Source organism: Marmota monax, unplaced genomic scaffold, assembly GCF_021218885.2.
Source record: "Marmota monax isolate L192 unplaced genomic scaffold, Marmota_monax_Labrador192_F-V1.1 WCK01_AAM20220418_F8-fsc01247, whole genome shotgun sequence".
NCBI lineage: Eukaryota > Metazoa > Chordata > Mammalia > Rodentia > Sciuridae > Marmota > Marmota monax.
In genome coordinates, this window is record NW_026694910.1 from 1 (window position 1) to 10,320 (window position 10,320).

A 10,320-nucleotide genomic window follows, 5' to 3' on the forward strand; every position below is an offset into this window, starting at 1 on the left:
GGGTGCCTTGGGTGTCTGGGGAGGGTAAACGACCAGGGGAGATGGTCGCTGGGCAGTGACAGATGCTGGCTAGAGGTTCAGCTGCCGAGAAAGGCCACCCAGGGCCTTGAAAGCGGCCTTTCAGAGGAGCCGCGGCCAAAGCTGAGACCTAGGGGTGAAGGAGGGAAGGTGGGAGGGTCCAGGCATGGGGAGCAGGAGAAGCCAGGTGTGGGAAATGAAGCAGCCTGGACATTGAGGACACTCTGGGCTGGACTTACCCGGCAACAGCAGCAGGTGGGAGTACTAGGAGGGGCCTCGGAGGCCACCTTGGGGAACTTGGGGCCAGCCCCTAGCACCACGAGCATCCTGTGGCTAGTTTCAGGCTGTTTGTGTGGTGGTCAGGTTAGCTGCTGAGGAGGAGGTTCGGTTCAAGGCCACCTCAGTTCCCACCCGCCTAGGGCTCCTAAAGCTTGGCTTTGCTGTCTGCAGATGCCCCCCCACACCCCCGGGCTCGCTCCCTGGGGTCCTCAGTCTTCCTCTCTGCCACGCCCCGTTGCCAGGCTGGACCCGCTGGGGAACCAGCTGCCCACTCTGGGAGGCCCCACCCGGAGGGCCCCCGGGCTGCTGGCCTTGCTGCTGCACCCGCCTTCCGTCTCCTCTCCTGCACCCAACAGCCTGCCTCACCTGAAGTGAAGAGAGATTCCCTTGCTTGAGAGAAACCTGCTCCCTCTGCTGCTGGCTGCACGTGCAGATCCCACCAAGGTCCAGGCCCGAGAGGGTAGCGGTGCAAGGCCTGCAGGCCCTTCAGTTCTCAATGGGGAAATATGAAGGAGGTCCAAGCTCGTGGAGGTGGGAATGGCAGAGAAGCCTGCGCCTGGGAATGTGGAGTCTCCAGTGCAGCTGCTCCCGATGCCCAGCTACTGCAGAAGCACATCCCCCGCTTTCCAGAACTGTCCTGCCGGGCCCCTGTGGGCATCTTCTCTTCTAAGACAGGACAGGTCCCTTATCCATTAGTCCTAGGGTGACTTTTAAATGCCTCGAGGTGACTCTCCAGGGTCATAGCAGCATAAAGCCCAGAGCTCATTTCCCACCTTGCAAATCTAGGAATACCCAAGGCTCGGCAGGAACCTGAGTCCTTTCCCACATGCTCACCAAGGAGAGAAGGAAGGGTCACGTGAGCTCCTACTGCACCATATGAGCCGTGCAGTCCTGAGCAGCTCTTACCTTGGTTAAGTTCCTATTTCCTTCTCTCTCAAGTCCGGGTGATGACCCGCACCCCACTGCAGATGCAGGGTGTGACATGAAAAGCAATTCCTGACTCAGGGTCTTCGACTAACAATGCTCTGACCACGGTGACTCTTTTACCATCTCCATTTATTAAAAAGACAGAGCCGGAAGTGACATTGTGCATGAACACCACAAGGCCTCTGTTTTAGGGACAGCGGGGCAGACTGGTAACCCATCTGGGCCCATCAGTGACTTGTCGTATGGTCTCAAGCAAGTTTCTTGAGCTTTAAAGTAGTGTCTCTGCTGACTCCCTGGCAGATCTGAACAGAGCTGCTCTGCCCAAGCTGCGTGGCTCCAGGGGGTGACTTCACATCTCTCCACCTCAGGGGTCTCATCTGCCTGGTGGCATGTCCAATATGAACTGAGATGAATCTTATCCCAGAAGCTGGAGCAGAGAGACTGTTCAGGAGGCCCCAGCAGCTGCTGTGGTTTGGGTCCTGAATGTTCCCCAGAGGTCTGTGTCTTTCCGGCTTGGTCCTCAGGGTGGCACTGCTGGGAGGTGGTGGAGCCCTTGGGAGGTGAGGCCTACTGGGCGGCCTTCAGTCACTGGGGTAAATGCCTGAAGGGGACTCTGGGACTCTGCCCTGCCCCTTCTTTCTGCCACATGCTCCTGCCTGTGCTGTCTCACCACAGGCCCAAAGGTGACAGGGCCACTGGGTCATGGCCTAAAATCTCCAAAACCATGAGATAAAATGAACTTTTTCTCTTTATAAGTTACTTATCTCAGGTATTTTATGATAGTAGCATAAAGCTGACCAACAGGGTGGTGCTGGGTATTCCTGGAGAATGTGCCTGGTCCCTTGGAGGCTAGTACCAGAATTCATTTGCCCTGGATACTGGGCGTATCTAGTCTGAGTCTTGCATGGCCCCAGCCCAGGCTATAGTGATTCTCTGTGTACCTTCAGAAGCCTCCCTGTGGGTAACCAGAGAGGTCACTCTGCTCTTGCTGCCCCATCTGTGGAGCAGACCACTCAGTGTGAATTCTGGACTTAGCTGAGACAGGCATGTTTCCCTGCAGGTAAGACATGTGACAGCCTCCAGTGATGTCACCTGGGAGTAACCTGCAGGTGATCTAACACATGCTTGGCATCCCATGAAGAGGCAACATGCAACCATGTGCTTGGATGGCATCCAACCTCCCTGAGGACCAACAGGAGTTTAGAGATTCGTTTATGGCCCTCCAGCAAACTCTTTCTTCTCCCTGGAGCAAAGGAGGTGGCTGAGGGTGTGAGTGCTCTTCCTGAGTTCCAGAGGTCTCACTTTCTTTGACTGAGAATAAGTGTTGGTGTTAAGCTGTACTTTCCAAGAGAGACCTTTTTGTGCCATATGGAGAGGTTTCTGAGGGCAATTCCAAAAGAGGAATTTTAATACTTTGAGCTGTTAGAAGTGTATGAACTATGGTCTCTTGAGAGGAGTATTTCCCTCTGTAAAAAACATCTCGTCCATTTGCCACTGCAGTGCCTCCACAGGACAGGTGCCATCTCTGGCTGGGCTGACTCTGGCTGGGCTGACTCTGGCTGGGCTCAGGGGAGGCTAGGCTGCCTGACTCTGTCTGCTTGTGGCTTGGAGGAGTCTGCACCGGATTAGCTGCTTCTCTGTCCACAGCATTAACATGGGTTGGGATCAGGTGACATATATCATTCTCAGGGGGGTGATGGGACAAGCCCATTACATTTCTGCATTTCTGGTCTATCAAAGATTCCAAGAAGACAGATGCAGCTGCCCTGGTCTGCAGAATTCAGCTTTAGTCTCAAAGGTTAAAGACATTGAGTTTGAATGGGGGTCTGTTTCACATGTGGGTGGTTTAAAAATCCACTCAGATTACCCTTGTATAGTGAATCTCCCCCTGTAAAGGTGTACCTGTGTATGCATGTGTGTATTTTAACCACTGAATCACTCTACACATGGTATTCAAATGGGAGATATGCTTTTTCCACCTTTAAAAATAATTCCAAATCACTTTTGCTGTGTCTCATCTGATTTAAGAAGGTTCCAACACTGGGTAACAGAGTCATCCGTATCTTCCACCCGGTGCTCCCCCCATCATTCACCAACAGTCTCCCTCATGCTTTGTCATTTGAAATCAACAAACTCAACAGTTCTGCTCAAGTTACAGAGGAGGCCTGTGAGGCTCCAGTGGCAAAGAGGACTGTGGCTTCAGGAGGGACTTGGGTGTTCTGATCCCTGGTCAGGCTCTTTGAACAGCACTGTGCTGCCTATCGGGGACCTGATAAGAGGCAGGTGACACTGTAAGAGGCAGGTGCTCCATCAGAGGCTGGGGATACAGGTGGGCACTTTTCAGCTTCTTGATCCTTGTTCTTTAATTCTGCTGCCTCCATTATCCCTGGATATGCATGGATCATGTGCTCCATTGAGAATCTGCAGGCTGCACTGTGAGGTCGCATGGGGGCGGGGGGGGGGATTGCTCAGGGCTTTGTCCATCTGCTGGCTGGATTTTACAGGGAACTCCAAGTGGGGAAGGGGAAGGGGACAGAGGAGGAGGGGGATCAGCAAAGTCTGGAGGTTGTGAGACAAAAGACAGGGATTTGGGCTTTGGGCTTTGACCAGCATGTGGCCAGTCTCAGGGGAATGTCCCTGCGTCGCCCAGTCCTTAGATCAGAAAGGTGGCAATAGTGTGTTAAAGAGGAGGCTTGCAAAGCCCCACTTTCCCTGCAGCTCTTCCTAGATGCCTGGCCACTGCTCAAAGTGTCTTAGAGCCAGGGCAGGGCAGGAAAGTCCCCAAGCTGAAGGTGGACCTGGGGCTGAAGGTGGGCTGAGTGAACAGCTGCGGCTTTCTCTCCCTACACAACTCCTGATCTTATCTGGATCTCTGGCACAGACCGCAGAGGCAGTTCACGCCCACAACCAAGGGCAGACCAGGCCTGGTGAGCACCCACAAATCCTGCAATGCTTCTGCTGCCCTCAAGCTGACTCCTGGTGTCTGAGGATGCTCAGCACATGGGGGTCACAACCCCAGAAAACAGGGGAGAGGGAGCATCTGCTTTCTTCCTCTGCCTGGGCCCTGCTGTGCCAGTAAGAGTAGCGCACAGATGCTTTAAATCCTGCTGGTCTCCGTCTGAACTGAACTCATTTCCACAAACTACAGGGCTTTGCTACTCTGTGCAGGGCAGAGATAACGAGTCACTACTGTTCTTCTCCAAGGAATAGGGGAGAGGCTGAGAGGGTTGGTTCTGGCTTTCTGCGGCCTTCCCCGCGGGGCTTTCCGGCCAATTGGGCCAGCTCCGCACAATTGGGCCAGCTCCGCACAGCGCGGCCACAGCCTGTGTCGGCGTTGGCGGTGGCCGCGCGCCCTCTGGCGGCAAACGTTGGTATTGACGGGCTGTTCTCTGGCCAAGGATGTTTCTGGGTTGGAAAATGAACTTGGGGATTCATATCTTCTTGGAACCACTCCAGGACATCTTTTAACTTTGCATACTGGGAAACTGATGTTATGGAGTTAAGCTAACTTTCCCAATACCCCCAGAGGGACAGAACAAGACCCTATATCTGGTCCTTGGGGCTCATTCAGGTTGTGAATGAGCCTGACCCAGAGGCATTATTCATAGGATAAAATAAAGCATGAGATCAGCTCCAAAGCCTTCTTCCAAATACGCCCTATTCTTCCTTACCTTGGCTCCTTGTTTGCCTCTGGAGAACCTCAGCCAGAACTCCTGGAGCCTGTTCTGTGGCAAGCGCCACAGGTGCCTCTTGTCTACCACATATGACTGAGGCACACAGATGATGGAGAGAAATTTCACATTCGATCAAGATAACATTTCCCCACAAATAGGCCCAGTTTCCATCTTAAGAATATTAAACAGTACAGTGTGCCTATAGCATAGGGCCTGTGCGAATCTGCACTGTCTGATCCTGGCCTCTGCTATGGCTCCTTGTCAGCTTTCACCCAACAGTGCAACGGGGGCAAGGTGATGGGGTGGGTCCTTCTTGTCACTTCCCTTGATGGTGACCTACCAGGGCCACAGAGGTAGAGTGACTGTGTACCCACAGGCGGTGAGCTGTGGCAGGCTTTCAGAGCTCTAGCCCCGGAGTTTCACTTAATTCTTGAGGAACATAAGGCCCAGGTCAGGGACTGCGGCTCAGGGCTCATGCTCAGTGGAGAATGTGGAACTAGGCTCCAGCCCAGGTATTGGGCACCGGCCATCTTTTCATGGCATATCTCAGATCTGTTGGGTTCTGAGTGGTCACACTCCTGGCTGGGAGTGTGTCTGCCCTCCTGGAGGCAGAGAGATTGACTGTGTTTCACTCAAGAGCAAAGGCTGACCTAGGGGCCAGCAACCTTCCCAGGCAGGCATCCAGACCAAGTATGGGGAGGTATTCCACCCTCCAGGGGGTGAGAGAGGAGCCTGCTGAGCCGTCTGTGTCTGAGAGAGGCTCCACTCTGAATCTAAGGGGTCTGCCTGATTGTTTTTAGAAAATAAAATGCAGGAGTGTTTAGAAGAAGCTGGGGAGAGCCCCAAGGCATTATGTCAAATATTCATTGCAACTGGAGGTGACAGGAACCTAAACGATGGAGACAGGAAGCTAAAAGAACATATAAGTTATATTAAGTGCACTCAGCTGATTCATTAGCAAACTGGATTCAGGTCATGAACTGAAATGAAAACAAGATATCAAGCCCTGTTGCTCCAGAGATAGCTTAGCACAGGGCTATCCCATACTGGCTCAGTCGCCTTAATTATTTCTTAAGTTCCTTACCTTACCTGTAATTAATATTCACTGTCCTTGAGATGATGGGCTCGAAGCTTGGTATGGATAACACTGTGAGCAGGATCCACAGGAGGGTAAAGGACAATGGTTAAGTGTTAAGGAGTCTTCATGGACAGGACCCTGCTTACTTTAACTGCTCAGGAACATGTCATTAGAAGTAGCAAAGAATGAACCCTTGGTTGATGAGGTGATTCAAGAATCCTGTCTGTGAATTGCTGACTTAATTTGATTGAAATTATTATCTTCTTTTTTCTTCCATCCTTAAAGTGGAAATGCTTATACTTATTACACACTCCCTAAGATTGTTGTTTCATTCAGTTGAGATAACCTAAGAGTAAATGTCTGAAAACAATACAATTCTATGTAAGTGAGACCTATTGCTATTATGGCTGAGGAGGCCCCTTGCAGTCTGTGTGACTAAGTGCAAGAAGGCTAGTGCAGGGTTCATTAGGGGGAAGCGAGGCCATTAGATGGGCTGCATTTCTGTGCCATGTGAAATGCAGTTTGCTTTCTACTCTGCTCTCTCTCTCTCTCTCTCTCTCTCTCTCTCTGGTATAAGAAAAGGAGGGAAAAGTGAAAAGAGATGAAATATCACAAAATCCTGGAACTACTTGAACAAAAAAAGAAAATGGCAAAGTAAGGAAGCTCTCAAGAAAATGCTGTCACCACCAGACCTTCACCGCGGTGCTAGATTCAGTCGACCAGTGTTTATTGAGCACCGACTGTTAGCCACAAATTCTTTTAATTCTTTGTGATGTCCAGAGCTTTCGGCCTTACAGGAGCTTGCGTTTTAGATTCCAGATTTGCCACCTTCCATTTCCCTTCTTCGCTGGGATTTGGTACACAGCACCTATTCCAGGGATCAGAGCAAATATCACCCTTTTTCTCACCAGCATAGCAAAAAAATAATCTGCACTTCCCGTGTTGCAGGAGGCAGATAGTGTTTCTAATTCCAGGAGGGATGTCCCCTATGGAACCAACAAAAACAGGTCGATCTTTAATCCTTGGAGTACAGTCAAGAATGACCCAGCCCACAGCCCAACTCCAGGGGTTTTCCAAATGCTTGCAAAGCTCAGCGTCTCTGGACAAGTCCCAGGTTCACCGAGGCTTTGCTCTCTGAGCCCCAAAGCAGAACAGCCATCCCTATCTCACAAGCTTGTAGGAGGGTCACGCGGCATGTGTGTGCCTCTGTGTGTGTGTGTGTGTGGCCACCTGACCCACAGCAGGCCCTGGGGAGAGGCTACCTCTCGTATCAGTGCCCTCCAAAAACCTGAGGAAGATGTGCTTTGCAGGAGGAGAAGCGCGTTTTAGAAAACAAAGTGGAATAATGGGCGGGGGGGGGGCAGGTCTTGGTATCTAGGAGACTGGAAAAAATTCTAATTCTCAGCTTGTGGCCCAATGTCCAGTTTTATACTCACAGTGAAAAGAAGGAAATGAAACCTTGGCTAGAGGGCTTGCAGGTCAAGAGCAGTCACCTAATGTTCCCATAAGAAAGGTTCTTAACAACAGGAGCCATGATAGTGCTGGTCTCACAGGGTCATGAAAATGGTCTGGGTGGTCTAAAAGCTTCACAGTGCCTCAGCTCTCAGTGGGACTGTGATCCAGGACCACGTCAGCCTTGCCGCCGTGTGGAGGGGAGAGCCAGGTGAAGGTGTGGATCTCCCCTTCAGCAGAGACAGAGACGCCACCAGCCTCGGGCTTGGAGGAGCTGGAGTCTAGACTCACTTCTTCCAAAAACTCATTAAAATGGCCACATCATAGTTTTCTCATCTATGAAATAGGTTAAGCCAGGCATGGTTGTGCCTGCCTATAGTCCCTGTGACTCAGGAGACAGAAGCAGGAGAATCGCAAGTTTGAGGGCAGCCTCAGCAACCTAGCAAGACTCTGTTTCAAAATAAAAAATAAAAAGAGCCGGGGATGTAGTCCAGGGGTGAAGCTCTCCTGGGTTCAATCTTCAGTTCCACCACCAAAAAAAGAAAGAAAGAAAGAAAAAAAGAAAGTCCAACATTAAGGTGTCAGTCTCCTTTTAAGGAATCTAGGGAATCCAAGTGTGGTGGCTTACACTCATAGATCCAGCAACTTTGGAGACTGAGACAGGAGAAGCTCAAGTTTGAGACCAGCCTCAGCAACTTAGAGATCATCTCAAAATTATAAAATTAGGGGCTGGGCATGTATCTCATAAATAAAGCACCTCTGAGTTCAATCCTCAGTATCAAAAAGAGAAAAAGAAACTAGGCTATGTATGGGGCAGGTATTGTAAGTGTGAAGGCCTCCCACGACCGTAATTGTTCATTGCCTGACCCTGGCTTCCCCTTGTGGGCTGCAGGGCTGCCATACAGCACTGGGCTCCCTTCCTGCTCTGACACTAGTGTGACCATGATTTCCTTCGGAATTTTTTCTCAGACTGAAGTGAGCACTTAACACACCTGCCCTTCTTGTGTATGATTCTTCTAAACTTTATCTACCTTAAAATAACCTCTTCACAAAGGAGGCCATGGTGGCCTGGACCTGAGCCCCGAGTGGTTCCCCTGCACCCACTGACACCACGGGGCACTCTGCCCATGCTCCACATGCTGCCGCACACATAAATGGCATTCCTGCACTGCCCTCCCCAGGGCCACCAGGAGTCAGTTACCTGAGTTCGTGTGGACCAAACAGAAGAAGACAGCAAAAAGAAAGGGAACCCTCATGTTTTATGGTTCCCGCGGACCTCCCTGCCCTCTGTGCAGGAAAGCAAGTCTGATGAATGATGGGTGGAATGGAGGGAGAGCAAGGAAAGCGGGGCCTTTATAGGTTTCCAAGAACCCACATCAGCATCGAGCATATTGATCTGCTCTACTGAGTAAGGCTGTGGGCAGAAAGTACTGGGTAGTCTTTGTTTCCTGCCTAAAAATAGACAGGCCCCTTGGCAGTCCCAGAAGCAGGGCTTGTCCAATAACTCAGTGGATGGAGGTGAAAGAGGAAGGAGTTGCTTTGCAACAAGTGCCGTCTGTGGGCGATAGAGAGGTGCTCTGTAAGTCACCTTCCTGCTTTCCAAAAGCTTTCAGTTGGGCAGGGTCCACCGCAGTCCAGCATGGAGAGTCCATGACCACACATGCACCCCCAGGTGTCCACAACAGGAACAAGGCTACAGGTCCCAAGTGACATGCAGGAGAATGTTCATCACAGTCAACAGAACTCACCTTGCGTAGCCTCTTAGTACCACATGGAACAAATAACACAGCCCACCCAGCTGTGACCAGGGGAAAACACAACAGCAGCAAGGGTCGATGCACACGGCACAGACGCCCATCACGGACCTGCTGAGTGAAGACAGAAGCCAGCTACGGCAAAGCACGTCACCCCCTGACGCGCAGAGCGAACTGCTTACACCAAACCATGCTGTTGCGGCTTTCACTTGACCAAGTTCCCTTAGAGGAGAGGTCATCTAGTGGAGGACAGGAGCCTCCGGGCCACAGGGCTCTGCAGGGGTGCTCTGCAGGCCCTGTGGGTGCAGAATGGAGGTGGCGCATGTAAGGCAGATCTCACAAGGAGGGCAGCCAGATCTTCACAGAAGTTTCTAGAAGGGTGATGCTGAGACACCCAGTCCCTGCTTGATATTGGTTGGTTGCTCTTAAAATTGGTTTCTCTTAAGAAGAGTGGAAAGAGAAAGGCAAGTCTTCTTCCTCCTGGGTCTCCAAACCTCAGAGACGCGTCTCTCTTCTACCCCATTTAACCAAGTCTACAACAAGCATATTTGACTTTGAGTCTTACATACATGGTGGATTTTGAAAAACTGATGTCAAGTATGACCCCAGACCCAGTGCTCTGGTCAATGAGATCATTTAAAAGATGGGCAGGCCCAGTGTGCATCTGGAAATTTCCAGTCTGGAGTCAAGAGCAAAGATGGCAGACTCTAGCAACAGATGCCCGATTCACAGCCCTTCATGTAAATTCACCTCAGAAAATGAGACTTCAGGGGAACTTGGGCTCTGCAAGCTGCTTTTGCCTCTGAACCAAAACAAACATGCAAGTGAGCACATGCGCATGCACATCACACACACACACACACACACACACACGGAACAAAACACAAGTTTACTGTAAATGGTAATCAGGAACTAATGATTGAACAATATATAAAATATGTATAGGTGACTCTATGACCAGTGTGATTCTGCAATTTGTACAATCAGAAAATTGAGAAATTATACCCCAATTGATTCAAATGTATGAATTGCCAAGATCATTGTAATGTCATGTGTAGCTAATAAATAATAATAATAATAATAATAACAATAATAATAATAATTAACTGCCTAAGAATATGAAAAAAATAAAATATGT

At 50.4% G+C, this 10,320-nt stretch overlaps 1 protein-coding gene and 1 long non-coding RNA gene across 2 annotated transcripts; one reads left to right on the forward strand and one right to left on the reverse strand.

The window, feature by feature from the left end:
• The first annotated feature begins 15 nt into the window (after positions 1-15).
• Positions 16-3,225, forward strand: LOC124080960 (uncharacterized). Its single transcript, XR_006847920.2, has 2 exons — positions 16-1,720; positions 2,285-3,225. It is a non-coding gene; the product is annotated as an uncharacterized LOC124080960 (long non-coding RNA).
• A 1,934-nt stretch (positions 3,226-5,159) lies between these two features.
• LOC124080962 (sperm-associated antigen 11A-like) lies at positions 5,160-8,797 on the reverse strand. Its single transcript, XM_046427051.2, has 3 exons — positions 8,630-8,797; positions 6,772-6,962; positions 5,160-5,234 (listed from the first exon to the last, which is right to left on the reverse strand). The coding sequence occupies exons 1-3, from the start codon at positions 8,682-8,684 to the stop codon at positions 5,160-5,162; spliced, it is 321 nt and encodes a 106-aa protein (XP_046283007.1). The 5' UTR covers positions 8,685-8,797.
• Positions 8,798-10,320: the final 1,523 nt, after the last annotated feature.